The sequence below is a fragment of the Accipiter gentilis genome, chromosome 33 (genome assembly GCF_929443795.1).
Source record: "Accipiter gentilis chromosome 33, bAccGen1.1, whole genome shotgun sequence".
Taxonomy (NCBI): domain Eukaryota; kingdom Metazoa; phylum Chordata; class Aves; order Accipitriformes; family Accipitridae; genus Astur; species Astur gentilis.
In genome coordinates this window covers 10,736,217-10,754,309 of record NC_064912.1, presented here as the reverse complement: position 1 = coordinate 10,754,309, position 18,093 = coordinate 10,736,217, and the positions used below count along the sequence as shown (strand labels likewise).

General features: G+C 41.2%; 1 protein-coding gene across 3 annotated transcripts in view; it reads right to left on the bottom strand.

The window, feature by feature from the left end:
* XYLT1 (xylosyltransferase 1) overlaps nt 1-18,093 on the bottom strand; it is a 214,410-nt gene that overhangs the window by 107,953 nt on the left and 88,364 nt on the right. For all 3 annotated transcript variants that reach the window (XM_049791716.1, XM_049791715.1, XM_049791717.1), the window contains exon 3: nt 315-840. In XM_049791716.1, coding sequence (XP_049647673.1) covers nt 315-840 — 526 coding nt within the window. The remainder of the gene's footprint in view (nt 1-314; nt 841-18,093) is intronic.

Here is an 18,093-nt window from a genome sequence, read left to right as displayed (position 1 = left end):
CTATGCTTCTCTGTGCCTGTAGATTAAGAACTACAAGAAACAGGAGTAGCAGCTGAATACCTAGATCACACAGTGTAATAAAAATCTGGTGGAAGTAAAGCGAAAAGAAATTCTGTAGGAATCTACCAAGGATCGTGACATCCACGTAACTCCCTATTTAAAACATACTCAATCTCTCCCTCGTTTTCGCAGACTAAGTACATTATACATTCCTGAAATAAAGCTATTTTCTGTCATCAGAAGTCCATTTCAATTATATAGAATCCTTCCCCCGAGACACTGTGTTATTTCTCCTTCACCATCTACCAACTTACCCTCCAGCGTACAGAAGCGTGTCACCTTCTCTGGCATCAGCTTTCCATGCTTGTGCTGACAATACACCTCTGCGATCTCCTGCCGACACTGCTTAGATTTAGACCGGGACATAGCTGAGATTGCCTCTTTGCCTGTTACCTCACACTTTGGTGGTTGGTCGTATCTCAGTTCAGGGGAGCTGTTTCCACTTTTTTTTAAATTATGCTGTCTGGGAGACCTGTGAATCTCCTTCAAATTGTTGTTGCTGCTGCTGTTTTTTCCGGGGTGATCATTGAATTGCACCACCTCATTGGAGTTCTTCCCCAGCAGCAAGTTCTCCTTCATCTTCTCCTCTTCCAGTTTCTTTCTCAAGTGCTCCTTTTGCTTGCTAAGGGGTTTTTTCACCAGCTCAGACTGGTGTTTTTGCCTTTGAGTCCTGGGAGCAAAGTTACTGTTATCAACATTTTCAAAGTCCTTGGGGACTGAATTTTCATTATTGCTGTCTGTTCGCATTTTCTCTTTCGGTCGGTGGGAAAAATAGCCATCCTATAAATGGGGAGAAAAATTATACTCATCTTACTAAAAATAGTCACATCCCATGCATTACAAGCATTTTTTACATGAAAACATAAATCAGTTACAATCCAATATACTGCAAAAAAATCCCCACGTCGGGGTTCATAACAGAAAGACGGAGCTGAGAGAGGCCTCTGAGCTGCCCAGGTCAGTGCAGACGACCATCCCCTGCACCCCCGCCATCACCAAGCCAGAGTCCAAGCCCCATCTCAGATAGAGCAGGGAGGTTTTACACAGGTTTGTGAGCAATTATTAACCAGACTTCACCCTGACAGGATTAAAAATCAATGGCAAAACTGACACAGGTTTCAAGGGAGCAAGAGCACATCGTTCAATGCCTTCTTTCACACCTTGTGTTAATGACCGCAATTTGGTACCCCAGGAACTGCCGCATTCCTCTGCAGAAAGCACCATGTGACTTTACAGTCCAAGCTTTCCTTCAGTGAAGTAACTTTGCTACAAACCAAACCCTTCCTAGTTTTGTTTTTGGGGGAGTTTCTACATAATAAAACTTTGAAGAAGTGTTTCTCACAGGGTGCATTGCAGCTTTGCTGCACGTGGGAAGCTGTGGCAGCAACGAGCCCCGTGTGAGAGGGTGAGCAGCTGCAGACACTTGGGCTCCTTGGGAGGCTCAGACATCAGCTCTTAACCACCACGTTCCTCTTCTCCACGCTTTGATAAATACACAGATCATAGTGTTGCAACGTTTAAAATATATCATATAAAGGAAAAGGAATAGGCCATGTAAAATATTTGTCTGATGCAGAATAATGCTTTGCTTTACCATTTCATGCCCGCCTCCACCTACTGCCACAGGAACTCATCCTAGCCCATCAACAAAAGAGCAAGTTTACACCACCAAAGAGAAAGGAGGACTATCCCAAGGATCCTAGAGACAACAAAGAACATGGCAATCTGCTCTAGAAAAGATGTGACAGAGTAGAACAAAACCGAGAGCCACTTGTATGTATATAGTACTATCAAATGAGAACTTCTCTGATAGCCAGGGGTGGCTATCAGACCGCAGAAACTAGTCCTGAGGCTAGTGGGGCACATAATTTTTAGACCCATGGAACAGGAACATCTCCATTTATTGAAGTTATCAACAGCAGACAAAATCAATGGGGAATTGTTATTATAACATCTGAACACAGGAGTATAAATATTGATAGACTTTTGTGAGTCTGTCCTGGTGTCTTTCTACTAGTTAAAGACCTAACAACCAAAAATCAGAGGCTGGTAAATGACTGCATCCACTAACAATGATTGACGGGAGCCACTCTTAGCACCTATGAACCACATTTTGTATTCAAAACATTTTACCAGCATTAGCCAATTGTCTCTCACAACTCTTCTGCAAGGAGCTATTTAACTGTCAGGTTTTGTAGAGGAAGGAGAGGGAGATAATGACTTATCCAAGGTCATGCAGGGAGTCAGTATCACTTTGACCTCTGTAGCTCAGCAATGAGAAATGTTTGAATAGTTTATTCATTAGAAGATGTGTTTCTGTGAGTGACTGAAGCGACTCTCTCTCCATGAATATCTCTAGCTCACAAGTAGCTTTAACTACACAGAGCAATGTAGAGATGTTTAAAAAAAAAACAAACCCAAACCCCAAACCAAACCAAAACCAAACACACAAGACAAAACCCAAACGTTTTTCAAACAAAATATTTCTAGCTTGGAGAGAATATATCTTTTTTTCAAAAAATTATGTTTCTAATTTTTAAGGGCACACATGAAATAAGATTCTTTTTTCTGTAATCTTCTTTTAAGGAGAAAAAAAAATAGCATTTTCTAAAGAATAATAGAATCATTTAGGCTGAAAAAGACCCGTAAGATCAAGTCCAACCATAAACCTAACACTGCCAAGTCCACTGCTAAACCATGTCCTTAAGTGCGATGTCTACACATCTTTTGAATACCTCCAGGGATGGTGACTCAGCCACTTCCCTGGGCAGCCAGTTCCAATGCTTGACAATCCTTTTGGTGAAGAAATTTTCCTTAATAACCAAACCAAATCTTCCCTGGTGCAACTTGAGGCTGTTTCTTCTTGTCCTATCACTTGTTACTTGGGAGAAGAGACTGACATCCACCTCACTATAACCTCCTTTCACATATTTGTAGAGTGATAAGGTCTCCCCCTCAGCCTCCTCTTTTCCAGACTACACAACCCTAGTTGCCTCAGCTGCTTCTCATATGACTTGTGTTCTTGACCCTCCACCAGCTTCGTTGCTTTTCTTTGCACACCAAAGAGAAAACAAAACAAACAAAAAATAGTTTCAAGACATCCCCCATCCCCATGAATGACCAAACTAAAAAACATAAACCAATTATTTTCAGAGCTCAGGTCCCTTCGCTTAGTCTGTACGTCCAATGTATCTTAAAAGAAAAAGACCCCTTCAAACCCAGCAGCAAACTGAGCCAGAAAAATGTAAAGCTTATTAAAATCATACCCAAAACATCTCCACTGAGGTGCCCCTGCTCTGAGACTTCAGATATTTGATAGTTGTCATGTTCTCTTTGTTGTTCAGCCGCCTCCAAAACCTCAGCTTAGTTATGTCACTTGTAAATTTGACTTGCTTTATTTTAATGCATTTGGATCTTGGATTTGTATATGTGAAATAGCTCAGAAACTTGTCAAATTGTTGTTCTGCCGCATTTCCTCTAAGCTGGTGCCAGAATTCACCTTTTCTCCTCATCAAATAATTAAATGGAAGATGCCCTGCACGCTTGTGCATACATACATGTATATATGGTTGTGTGTATATATATATGCCTAATTTAAATTACACTGACCACAAAGTATCAGAACAAACACACAGAGATTACCCTTTAAAACATATATACTGTTCCCTTTTTGACAGCAGGACATTCTACCAGCCCTCTGACGTAAGCAGGAACACACAGAGCTATCTGGAGTTGCAGATATCTGGATAGATAAATGAGACTAACTAAGAGACACAGTAGGGTTGCGGTAAATCTATGTGGATGGTGTGATCCGTAACCACAGTGGGTCACCCAGGACTTTCCTTGTCTCTTTCAACTGTTTTGTCCCCCAGTTATAAAAAACTTAAACACAAGAGGTATCCAAGATGGTATTAATTCCATTAACATAAATTTTATAACCCAAACACAGCCTGAGCTATTCTTTATAAGTAGTCCTTAAACTTCAACAGGTTAAGTAGTGAAATACAAGGGAAACTATGAAAGAGCAAATGTGAACTTTATTTGTTGCATTTCAACAGCAGCAGTATGCAGAGAGGACCAGGGACACACTCCACCGTAACGCAAAGCATCCCTATCATTAGTTTTCATCATTAATACAGTTTAAAGCATGTTTTATCTGTAACTGGAGTTTTCCACCATGCTGCAACTTAGGGCCAAAATACCTGGCTGCAATGATGGGGCAGGAGTTGGGGGGGGGAATCTGTCTTCTCCATTAAACTCTTTCCAAGGTCTCTAAAGGCGATGTCACAGTAAGATATTTCTGTGTATCTTGGCAACATTCCCTCTCATAGGCTGACTCTTGCTAAACGATTCTTCTCTTTAAGCTAAAAAATAAAAAATAAAAAAAATGCATCCTAATCTGTACAGCAAATGGCATGCTGATAAACGGGAAAGGAAGGGAGAGATGTTCACTGCTGTTGGTTTTCCTTGGTAATTCTTTTTACCCCACATGAGACTGGCCTGAACCAGAGCAACAGGCACATACCCTCTCATGTCCTAAGGACCCATGCTCTGCCCTCCTGCCCCATCCAAACCTCTCTGTAGCTTAAAAAAGCCTCGAAGGATGAAGTTTGGGCCACATTCCTCTTTCAAACAGCATCTGACGTGATACTAATGTGATGCTTCAGCTGGGATCTTCACTCTCCATATTACCACTCCTGCACTCATGAGTGGCCAGTCAAGCTATGCAGCTCCCTAGGGACCAGTGGAGGCTGCAGCTCCGGGTGTTTAGGCAGAACGTTCCCACCCGGCCGATGTACTACGCTTGCAGAGAGTGGTAGAAAGCTGTGATGAAACCTCAGGAGAAAAATGCAAAGTAAACAGCAGATTTACTGGTGAAAGGTTCACCTCTTTAAACTGTTTTCCTCCTTCAAGTGCTTTGGTCCCCTCTGGGAAATGCTTTTCCAAGTCTACATGCTGGAATTTGAAAAGACAAATGAATTTTAAATGCTTCAAAGGCAGACACAAAACTAAGCTCGGCTGTAACTCTTCCCTGCCCACAGGGACAGATAACACTGCAAAACCTCCCTGCCATGGAGGACATGTGGTGTCTGCAGAGAAATCTCTTTGGGAGGAGCAAGGACTAGAAATAAAGCACAGTCTATAGAACAGCTGTACCAACCAAGAGCTATAGATATACATTGAAAAATAAGGATGTGTAATTAATACCACAGTTGGACAGTCAAATTCCAGCCTCACGTGATCCCACACCTGTTTATGCAAATGTTAAATGCCACAAACCCAGAAATCTCCATCAATCTTTAATCTGCATTTGTCTCCCACAATAACTTTTATCAAAGCCGACCATAATTTTTCCAGCATAATGATTTCAAGATAGGATCCATACGTGACAGCAGAATGTACACGTTTGCAGTGCAGGGGAAATGAAACTCAGCACCCTGAGCTTAAAACAGCAGCAGCTGCTGACAATAAATTGTGTTCATTTGTGAAGTTCAGGGGTACAAACAAAAGCAGCACATCTGGTTTTCAGCTGGCTACGGGAGGATGGCTTTTACTTGCTCTGCAATATTTAATTTTCATGGTGCTGGATTAATTGCAGACTTTATTTGCCATGGATGTCTAACATATTCAAGTCAGGACAAAGTCATCTCAGGGAAAGATGATCTTGAAACCAAGCATTCCTGGTTCTGACAGTACCATGTGTTGTATATCAGCAGGTTCGCTGTTCCAAACATAATCTTTTTCAACTTTTGTCTACCTATTCATTAGCAGCACCTTTTTATCTCTCTTTGTGCTTGCAAATCACATTAAATACACTGAAAAAATGGAAGGTTATACCAGGACCAAATTAGAAGCGGAGAGCCTATAAATATAGCCTGTACATATCCACAGTCAAAGATGAAAGCAGTATTTTCAAACCAAGACCTGCCACTGCTATTTGTTGTTGTTGTATAGACTTAATCTCATCCACAGAACACACAAAAAAGTTATTATGGAAAGCAGCATTTTGGTCTTTGCAATAGAGTATTTCTCTTTAGAACAGACATAGATCAGAAGAGGCTTTATCCAACGTCAGCTCATTTGGGAGGCTACCCTATAAAAATTACCCAATATTATAGGTCTCAAACACAACACATACCACCCAAGAGCACGTATTTCAGCTGTGCTTCCATTACACTGCTGGCAAAACACTCCTTTTCTGTGTGATCCTACATGTGCTTCTCTGACAGCCCTGGAGTGACACGGCCTCCCTTTGGGACTAACAGTGAAAATGGTGCACCCTTCCCACGGAGGTCCTGTTTGTAGTTCAGTAATGACCCACTCCTGCTCCCAACACCAATGAAAGCCATTCCACTCTTGCAGACAAGTGCAGGATCAGGTCAAAGTATTTTTTCCTACATTTTAAAAGCCAACTCTTTTTACAGCCTTTATAAAGAAACCTTTGGAGGCTTTTCTTCACTTTGTAGCACCATATTTCAAAGCTCAATTGTGACACTGTGGATATCTACCACAGAACTCAGGCCTAAGAGAAGGATTTCAAGAAACAGAAATTTTCAGTCCTAACTTCATCTGGTTCTCAGAAGGTACATGGAGAGGTTAACTGCTGAGTACTCAATGGTAAGAGCCCTGGCAGGGAGAGTTTTAATGACTCTGGGGCCTCTTCTGCCTGTGCACATGCTGCAGTTCAGCAGTAACAAGCAAATACTCCCAAACTGGGAAAGAACAGTCTGTACTCAGGAGTGTGCATGAGATCATTGCCAATTACATACTGATTGCCATTGATGCTAAAAATAATAATATAACATTAATGCAAAAATAACATTTTAAGCTCAGAGCCATTGCATGTAATGAGAGAGTTTGAATTCTGCTCCAAATTCTGCTCCTTGTTGAACGCACAGGTTTTAATTTGCCAAACTCCACCTTTAGTGTGTTTTATTAAAATCTGTCACACAAAATGTATGTTCTTTGGTATATTAGCCACTACATCTATGGTGATTGAGGGTCTGGGGCTTGGGTATCATGAGCTTGATTGATTGAATTTGAAGTCTCATCTATCTCAGGAGAGAAAGCCTGGGTTCCTGTGGAGAAGGAGGTAGAGTCTTCCCGACCTACTGAGAAGACCATGGAACAAATTGATGTTGTCACCTACTACAGACCCAAAAGCAGCTGCCACTCACTGTACCTAGCACAAATGCAGAGAATTTGGAAGAACTTTACAGCCGTCTGTAATGACAAATGGATTTTAACAACAGCCTGTTAACACTCTCAAAGGCTTTGCAAGTCCAACACACACCTGCTCAGCCAGACCCCAGGTAGTTTACATACCTGCAGACTGCCTCTCTCCACACTTTTTTCACTTGCATCTGTCATGTATATTTGCTTCTAAGTTAAGTGCGTTTAAGCATAAATTTGCATTTGTGTTTGCCCAGTTTAGAAAATCTAGGTCAAATTCTCATGTATTTTTTCAGGTACAGATCTCTATCCTGAATACTAAAGGCAGGAGGTGAAAGACTATGGCTACAATATTGACCAAGGCAAAACTCCAATAAACCAGCACACTGTCTGTGAGGTATCCCACTGTAAAACTAGAATACATTACAAAGCCATTAGGAACCAACTTGCATAGTTTCAGACTGACCCTGGAAGGGGTGCCCCCTGCCAACAGCCAGGATTAGGTGGTATGACTGTTCATTTTTGCAATCTGCAATAAGCTAATACCAGACCAATTTCAAATCTGCTTTCAAAGAGATAACGCACATATAAATCAGCAGAAACACAAACATCAGAGGCCTGATGCACATCAGCTCTGCAGACAGCAAGGGCATGCAGACTTTGCATGGCTGAGGGATCTAACTCGAGACACCCAACCCAAAGGGAAGAGCCCATACCATGCAGGAAGACACTGCTCCAGCATCACCCCCTACATGCCTGTAGAAATACAGTGCCACTAAGATGGCTCCTTTTGTAGAGGCTTGGTAAGGAAAGGTAAAGAAAACCCTAATCAGTTCACAAAGGCTCACAGTAAGAGCTTCCATTTATCTGTGAAAGGTGTTCATTGCATCATGCAGAGCATCTCCTCACAACAAGAAAATGCTTTTAACTCAGGAAAAGTTATTCATTGTATGACTTCTGTATCAAGAAAGCCCTATAAATACTACACAGATGGATGGACCATATGCAATCAAGCCCTCAATGGCAAATGTTCACAGTTTCAGTTTATCTGACACAACTGATTTTCTCCCCAGCGTGGAGGGATTTGCTGTCATCTTGTACTGAGAACATATTCTCATGTTCTTCCCCAGCAAAGCTTGGTTCCTTAAAGACACAGCAAAACAAACCAGAAATATGCATATGCACACACTGAGCAACAACAGAACCCACAGACCTTCCTCTAAATACAAAAGTACTGGACATGCTGGCCTTAAGAGCCAGGTATAAATCAAACCCCTGTACTATAAAAAACTAGATTATTTTTTTTTCTCCTGTCACACAATAAAATACTTAACAGTTATTGATCACACGTGAAAATATGCCATCACTGGGCAGTCATGCAGGACCATGCACATCTGAGACAAAACAAGTGCCTGGAGCTGGTGCAGACACTTGCCACTTTGCTGGAGTAAGCTGTGCTGGGGCAGGCTCCAAACCAGCTCACAGCTCAAGGAGGCAATGAACACCTTCAAAATCTGCATCATATGTCAAAGCCTCGAAGAGACCTGGTCAGTTTTTACAGGACCATCTATATTACCTGTCCTGTGACCAAGAAGAATTTAAACAGCACTATGAGAAGATAATTAAAACAAGTTTCTGTTCAATATTAATTACAGCTCTGTGACATATTATTTTGTAATGCTTGTTAATTATTCAATAATGATACCTTCCAATTGCCAGAGGAGTCAGAGGACGACATCTCTACAAGCAAGGGCTGCTTCTGGATTAAATCCTTTTTTTTCTGCTCTAACCTTTGTATATTTGAGGGCTGTTTCTTAGTTGAAATCAAAACCTTTCCCCACAGCAGAACGACAAACATTACACCATGGTCTTCAGAACAAGAGCAGAAATCATAAAACCTCCTCATGCTCCAGTGGGCTCAAAATCCAATTTCATCCCCTTGTTTGGAACAGCTGGGCACACCTCTCCCTTGGCACATGGCCGAAGAAACTTCTTCAGACCACCCGTTCCACAGGCAGCTGCCGGCTGCCAAACCAAGGAGCACGGCAACTTCAGCTCCACAGCTGATTCCTGAGGCAGCCGTGGGAAGCAGCTTCACTCCATTCTCCTTTTCTGCAAGAGTCCAAAAAAACCCATCTTTCTCCATCACTGTAAAGTAAAACTACAGAGCATTTGCCTGGAATTGTCCAAATGCTTCTGCTAGATGCATATAGAAGGATGGTCACCATCAGAATAATAATTTTTTAAAAAGTTACAGCAAAGAATTACTGAGTGAGGCAGAGGAATGGGTTAAATCCTCTCTCCCTTCCCACTGTCAGATCAAGCGAGCCTATTCCCCAGGATGATCAAGCATGTGAGGCTGACACACTGCTAGCTCTGCAGGAGCTTTGGGCATCTCACCTATGTGCTGCAGCCCACCGTGGTCCAGAGGCTGAGCATCATGGGAGGTACCATCTCCTGTGCTCAACAGCATGGATTTTGACATCCTTCAGACACTCATTTCAATGGCTCAGATTGCCACTGGGTCAAGGAAGGTGTTTTTCCAGTTAGGGTAGGACGCTGCTGTTATAAAATCAACTCCAGACAGTACTCACCCTATTGTCACTTGTCCTGCCACAACCACATGTTTCAAACTACAAAACAACCATTGCTCTGCTTGAAGTCATCGTGCAGCAGCAGGGATGCAGACATCCTGCTGCGCCATCAAAACGAACAAGAAATTGTGAACTTCAGTCAAAGACGTGGCTGATGTGCCACGAGACCCTTGGAAAACTAGTACTTTTGGCAGGTTTGGACAAAAGCACAGCCAAAGAGCACAGATGGAGAAAAGACAGCAGATGTTAATGTAGTTCGATTCTTCCACACGTGTTTCCATTTTGCTGTAATAAGTACATTGTACTTCAATTGTCAGTGGCTGAAGACTTGTGAGAAACATTTTGTGAGAAATATATTAAGTTACTTTATGCCTGACATTAAAGAGGGAGATACAAAAGGTGAAAACAGATCTATTAACTTTGAACTTGCAAGCTGGTAAAGACGAAAGATGTAATTGTTTCAAATACAGACCTTTCTGTTACGTAAAAAGATTATGACAAAAAGTGATCATTTGGGTTATAAGGAAGATTCTGATACTTGAAAAAGCACAAGTCCTTCAGGACTCAGCACTAACAAATACTTACAGGCACTGCTAGCCCATATTTTTTGTACTTGCATTTCAAGGCTGCAGAGTAACAGATGGGCCACCACAAAGTGCACAGACACAGGGGACCCCACATTGGAACATCTGCATTGGTAAGTGATTGTTTGGAGGATTATTTTTCCATTTCTTTCAAATGTTACTATTGATTTTTACTTTTTTTTTTAACATCAACTTCAGCAATGTGTTCCAAAACATTAGAAACAGCACTGTAAAAATATCATTAATAGAAGTTGCTTTTTTTTTTTTCCTTTTTGCATACATAATGTTTGTGCATTAAAGAAAGATGTTCTGGTTTCAAATAGAATGAAAAAAGCTTCAAAACTTTGGCTGCTTTCCTCAAAACAGTTTTCTGTTTCTTGCTAACATGTGATTTACTTTCAGAGTGATTTAGATTAGGGAGTAAACTCTTCAAGAGTCCGGACAGATTTTCACATTTGCTCCAGCTTAGCACAGCAGCTGTATGAACAGCCATATTGTATTAACAGTAATTTCAAATGTTCATCTGATTATTAAAAATTTTGGAATACTGCTAGAGGGAGCTGTGAAAGCAGATATCCATAGTATTTAAAAAACTCACAACTTTGTTCTCTGCTAATTTAAACTTCTCAGGAAAATTTGTACTTACATAGGAGGACTGGAAGACACAACAGACTAAACAAATTTATTCAGTCTTTAACAGAACTTGATTTATAACCAGTAACTGCCCCCACTTTACGCATACTGGTCCCTTTTAAATGATGCTTGATCTCATTAACAGACTCCAGACTAATGCACGCAGGCCTTCTCTTGGCAAAGGTCCCTCCCAGTCAAACTCACCAACAGTAACATCAACACTGAGTTCAGGCAGGCTTTTTTGCCTGCACATATACATATGCACGCACATATATATACACACACATATTTTAATGGTTTCCGCCTCTGCTTTGCAGTGCGGTTAGCTCTGCCTTGATGCGGGCAAGGGAACCCACCCTTGCGTGACACGACACATTGTTCCATTCCTGGGCGAAACAACCCTCAAAAGACCGTTCACTTCGAGCAACTGTCCTGGAACATTTACCAGCTTTATTAAGCCTCCTGGATTCATTCCAGCTTAACCACATCTTTAAACAGAACTCACCACAAACTAGGAAAGAGATGAAGGAGGACTGGACTGACAGTGCAAAACGTGGCTTCTGAGGAAGCTCAGGAAAACCCTGGAGGTTTATTTTCCTACAGCTTCTTCCCAAGAGAAGATGGATCTCAAAATCCTTCCAATGAAGAGTTCAGACGTGAAGGGGCTTACAAAGAAGTTAGCCCTTTCTCAAGGGAAAGGTAGTTTAAGTGACTTTTTATATTACTGTCTATTACTCTGTGGTCCTTGAACAGGACCCTCAAATAGCATTTGAAAAGAAATGAAGTTTTGTAGCGTAGCAGCAGATACTAATGCCCCACAACTTTTTTAACAGGCACGGGGCTACTTGTGCTATTCCCTCTCCTTCCGGAGGAGGCTTCCCCCAGGGGACGGCACAGCACAGCACAGCACCTGTGTCCACACGGGGCTGGGCCTTGGGCTTGCACAATGACATCTTCTGGGGTGTGGGACAGGAGTTCAGCCCTTAAGGTCAAGAGTGGTATATATACATAGTTGTTTTTCCTGACGGTTATTCTAATACTGAAATAAAAATGCGATGTTCTGTGGTTTTAATTATCGACAAATTGCACTGCTTCATTATTTGACAAAGGTGCCCCAGAGAGATCATATATAAATAAGAAATACAAAATAAGTATAGAAGTAAAGCTTAATCATTTGAATGTTCGGAATATGGACATGATAACCACACTGAATACCCATTACCAGCCAACCCATTCATCAATATTTTTTTCCTACCTCCCCTTCTCAGTGACCCACCCCATAAAAAATAACACAGCTCATGTGAACTGAATTCCTCTGCTTTCATCTCTATTTCTTTCATCCAAAATTCAGCCAATATACACTTAATATCTTTCAAAGCAGTAGTAAACACTTGAAATTGCTTCCTGGTGACTTGTTATTAACTAGATTCCAACTAAAATTCATCTGGAAGCCTATGCCAACTCCAATCTAAACAATCTCGAGCAGCCCAGGGTGAATTGCTGAGACACACAATAGGATATCTGGCAGCTATAGAAATGAAACATAATTAAAATATGGATGGTAGAAACCAAAGACACCCTCACATACAAATGAAAACATGCTTGTAAAATACGGTCAGTTTAGCACAAACGTATTCAGCCTTAATTAGGTAGAAAATCTATTTAGATGAATACAATGCAAAGAATAATAATGAACTTCAGGATTACATTTTGTTACTTGGAGGGAAAACACAACACAAATAAATAGGAAGTAATTGGAGCTTATTTAATAGTCTCAGACTATCAGCTTGAACAACTATAATCATTAAAGACCCTGCAGTGATCTTCTACTGATAAATGTTGTTAAATCAGAATTACAACACAACAAGCATGAAGAGCAAAGTCTATTAATATGAACAGCACTAGAAGAAATAGATTCATTCACATCTTTTTTCACCTGCCCAGCACCACAAGAAGTATTTGAACCAAGCACACAGGAATGAAAGACCTCCACGTTTCCTCTCATTTTGGGTGAGACTGAAATATGAACACTTCAATATTCATGATTACTGCAGGGTGACTGTAGATGAGCAATAGTTATCCAATGCTGGATACGTGGCAACACAAAGTTTGGTCTTGGGGCTAAAATGTATTATCCTGTATCTACTAATTAAAACAAGCCAAACGGACCCTTTCAGGCAAGTGTAGAGCACCACTCCTGGACCCCAAGAACTGGGAGGGATAGGTGGACGTTTGCAGTGCTTGCTTATAGTACAGACCCAGTGAAGCTGGCACCACTTGTTGCTGGTGGAAGACAAACTCTACTTCTACCATTTAATTTCAACCTATGGAGGCCAGGTTACTTCTAACCAACTCTTCTCCCCCCTGCCCATTGCCTGAACAGAGAAAGCTGGCAGGGTGGGAAGACTGTCTCTTTTATTCTTCTTTCTCCAAGGACTGCCTGAAGGTTACTGTTCTCACAAGTTGCTCCATACCCACTCCACAGCTTTCTGTGTAACTGTCTTGGCCGTCCCTGCTGTGCTGTTAAAGCAGTGACCAGGTGCAGACAGGCGCATGTCTCACAGCAGCCCTGCACTGGGCAACAGGGAAGTTCTCTCTCCTGTCAAAACCACATAATCGTTTGCATCCAATAGCCAAATTTTCTGCCCATATAAACTGGCATGATTCCTATAGGCTCCTGGATGTGTGCCAGCCAGTGGTAGGAGATGATTTTAAAAATTACCTTTTCTCTATAAATTGAAAGCTTAGGCACGGATGTTAATCCTGGAAGGTGTTCTGTCCTCTTGGTCACAGGGCAGACTTCCAGACCCACAACAAAGCAACTTGGGAAAAGAGGGTTTTAGATACTGGTTTGTATCTTCACAGAAAGTTCTTCTGCAAGATCAGTAAGTTACATTAATAAAATAAAAATTGAAAAGGCCACAGGATATTATTATCATCTCTGCCACCTGCCTCCTTAGCTCCCCTGTCAGCAGCTCAGCCTTCCTGAAAACTCAGCCTGGGACCTGGCCTCAGTGAGGGTTGCTTATGTGGTACTGCATTCTCTGTTCTTGCAAATACGTTCATTAAGAGCTATACAAATAAGCACTTTTAACAACATCATGAAACATAACAGAGATTTGGGGTTAAAAGATGCTGCAGAATACAGATTTCAAACACCAAAAAAAGATGCACCTGAAGTTCAAAAACTTGCCTTTTTATTGCCTCCAGTAAAGATCATGAAGAATATATGCATTAGTAGAAGCCATCAAAAAGTTTTCCGGGAAGCTGCCCTCCACCCTTACTTGAATGGATATTCATTTTGCAGACCAACCCCTTTTTCTATACTGCATTAAACATGCTGACTACATTTGAGCCAAACACCAGATTGTATAGTGCCCTACTTTCTTTAGCCACATAACAGCCTTTCACTTGTGCTGTAAGCACAGTGCTGTCAACACAGTGATTTGTAATTACATTGCATTTAACAATGGTCATATTTCCCTAACTCCCCACTTACAATTATGTCAGAAACAAGGAATCACTCCACACACAGTCAACGATCATATCCCAGCATATACACATCCTCAACTGACAGAACTAGATCAACACCACAGCATAATGCTAATTTAGCAAGTCACTATTCATAGACAATGCCATGCAGGAAACTTAAATAACAATATACTCCATTTTTTTAACTAACATCATTATGTTAGTGCATTCGCAAAAATACTTCTTTCTAAGGGCAAGCACTGGCCTTACAATTATGCCAAAGGTTTATTTGCAATCAGCAGTTTTTCATGTGATCTAAAAGAAACTTTAGCCCAGGGACTTTAAGGAAGTATACCAGCTTCTTCTGAAAGCGTGGGGAAATTCAAGTCCTATTATACCTTTATATTCTTGATGGACACATAATTCAGTAACTTCTTGCATGCAGCAAATTTGCAATGTCTTCCACTGCAACATGGCTATTCACATGTTACTGACAGTGAGACCAATGCCTTTGCAGGGACAGGCTCAGGTATAAAATACTGTACAATGGCAGAACACACCAGCATAAGCAATACCCTTCCTCAGGCCCTGGCTCTGAATGCTCTCTAGTCCCTCTTTTGAAGGCTTCCCTAACTCTTGGGCAAGTTTTTCAGTTTATACTCAATCCTACGATCCTGGTCTGTTTTACAGGGTCAAAACTGCCTTCCATATAAGCCCAACAGAGTCCATACCGTTACTGTCAAGATGTGTTCTTGATTGAGGCTTAAATGATTATTTTTTTTCATTTGCAATACCATAAACACATGCTCAGTTATATTAATATGTACTTTCATATATCTGCCATTCTAACTCTCCACCTGTGGCATTTACCATTCCTAGATACTCAATGAACTTAAGTTATGGTTTGTATGTCTACCATGAAACCCTGTCCCATACAGGCTATGAAACAACTTGTATCCCTCAGCACTTTCCCCAGAATATCCCCTTATTCTCCCAGTGATCTACCTGCTACTGAGGAAACCATAAATAAGCGCTAATAAAATATCTGATCAAAATAGCAGCTTTGGGCTGTGTTACGAAGTCATTTGCTTGTTCAATGAGCAGAGGAGCGCGCGCCTGCATTAGGAACACCACACAATGTGCTCTCTCAGACCTCATCCATGACCAATATGTGAAAAATCACATGATTAGCTTCAGCAGACCAAACCTGAGCAACCTTTAACTTGCATACCTAAAGGTTTAACGGATCAGCCTCTTCTACAGTAGTCAGAATTTTGGGGGGGGGGCGTGGGGGGGGCGGATTAATGTCACACACAGAAATAGTAATGAAAAGCAGATCTTGTCTGTCAAGAAATTCTGGTTTATATCTTCCTAATATGCTCCTATTCTAATGCAACAAAACAATGTAAGTTGAGACCAAAACCGTTAAATTTGGGTCTACAAATAGACATTGTGCGATTTTTATCAAATTACTTGAGATTTTGAGAAGTTGTCTTCTACAGCATCAGCACTGGTCCAAAACAAGCTAAGTGTAGGAACATGATGTTATCAACAACAGTGGCATTGTTTCCATTTAACTGGAATTAAACGGGTAGTGAAACTTGCAGGATGAAGTTACTACCTTTGGCTTTCTAACCAGTCACTCTTTGGTCATCTGGATTTTTTTCTTGATTTTGCAGCGCTCATCAACTCCCAACAAGCATTGTAATATGGTGAAAGGCAAAGACACCTTTCAGTCAGTACTGTTTACAGTGACAAGCCATTAGTGACTCCACACATTCAGTGGTGCTTTCTTTCATGGGGCCAATGGGAAATTCAATCACAGCTTCTCCTTTGTTTTTATATTTCAAGCCTAGTGTGCAGGACAGAATTTGGTCTTTTATACATGGGACAGTTCTCTCTTACAAGCATATTTAACAATCTACAGCAACCTTGGTGTACATACAACCGTACTACCTTTTAGAAAGAAACTTTGAGAATTTTCTGAATACTGGAATACCATTGCATTTGCAGAGACAGTACGATGACAGAGCATACATCATGCTATGTATATCTTCCAAAACATGTATTTCCCATTAGTATTTTTATTATGCCAACCATTCAAACATCAATGTGATACCTGGCAAGGATAATGCTATACATTTACCAACATAATAATAATGCTTCAGCAGAGTAATATTTTCAAGGCTTTGAAATGAAGAAAATCTCTCAAATCTTATCTAGGATGCATAAACTGCAAAAATGAGGGCACTGCCAGAAATCAGCCTAAGGGAACTATCTGTATTACAGATTTGAAGCTAACAGTTTCTAATCCATGGTTTGTAAGGATGGATGTATCAACAGCTCTACATGAAGCAATATCAACGAGAGACAAACACGCTGTGTAGCTTTTGTGATGAGCGCAGATAAAGTACTGTCAATTTGCAGGCTTTGGCCATTTGGTTGGTGCTTTCTGTATACCCAACAACAAAAACAAGACTATTATTATCCTATTTTGTCTGATTAAGCACTGCTTCTCAGTGACATAATGCTGCTATGAAGAAAGTAAATTCAGCAAGTTTCCAGAATTCGGGTCCTTGTTCATATCTGCCAGGCAGCAGATCACTTCCCGTGGAAGCGGCCTGTAAAACCCAGATGCCTCAACGCTTTCCTGGAAAAGCCCCTTGCGATGACAGATTGCACATAATTCCCTTTTTGAACTCCGAGGAGTTTAAGGACAAAAAGCATGGGAAAGATACCAAGACACAGGGTTCTACCAGCTCCCCCCATCTTGTTTCCGCTGTTTCCCTCCCCACTGCCCCCATGCCGGGCAAGCCCACCCCCCCGCCCCAAGAAGGATGGCACAGAAATGTTTACTCAAGACCGTGCTGGCTGGAATACCAATGCAGCCGGCAATGAGCTTAACAGCAAACAGGAAGGAGGAGAAAAAAACCTCTGCCACAAAAGAAACAAATGGCCGGAGATGAGTTTTCCCAGCAGGTACCACACTGTAATTCTCAGCATGGCGGTATCTGAGATAAGCACTTGTGATACAGGAGGGTCCTCTAGGAAAACCAGCTCTAGGTTCCTATCACTTATAAAGGCAGGACCACTGACTATTGTCAGCAGATCTGGAATCGTTGCCCTTTATTATTCTTTATTAGCATCAAATTATGTTAGCCGAGCAGATTTGAAGAAATCTGATGCAAGCAGAAGCCTGCTGTAAATACTGATGTGAAAAGATGCATTTTGCATGCAATGAAAGCCAAGAATGAGCTGTCGTCTTTACTTAGTTTAATTCATGTGCTGTCTTTTATAACAGCAAAAGCCTTTATCAAGAAGAAACAACATTAGGCTCTGTCTATGGCACAGATTCTCAGTTTATGCCCAAATAAATTTTACATTCCTCTGAAAGTAAAGTCCTTGAATGACTGTTAAAATGTACATGGGCTATTATTGGCTCCTAGAGTTGCTCAAGAAAATTCAAAAAGAGCAGACACAGGAATCGATTAGGCAACATTTTCTCTTTGTGTTGAAACCTCCAAGACAATGAATACCTTGGAAAAACCAACACGATTATTATCATCCTCAACTCTTTG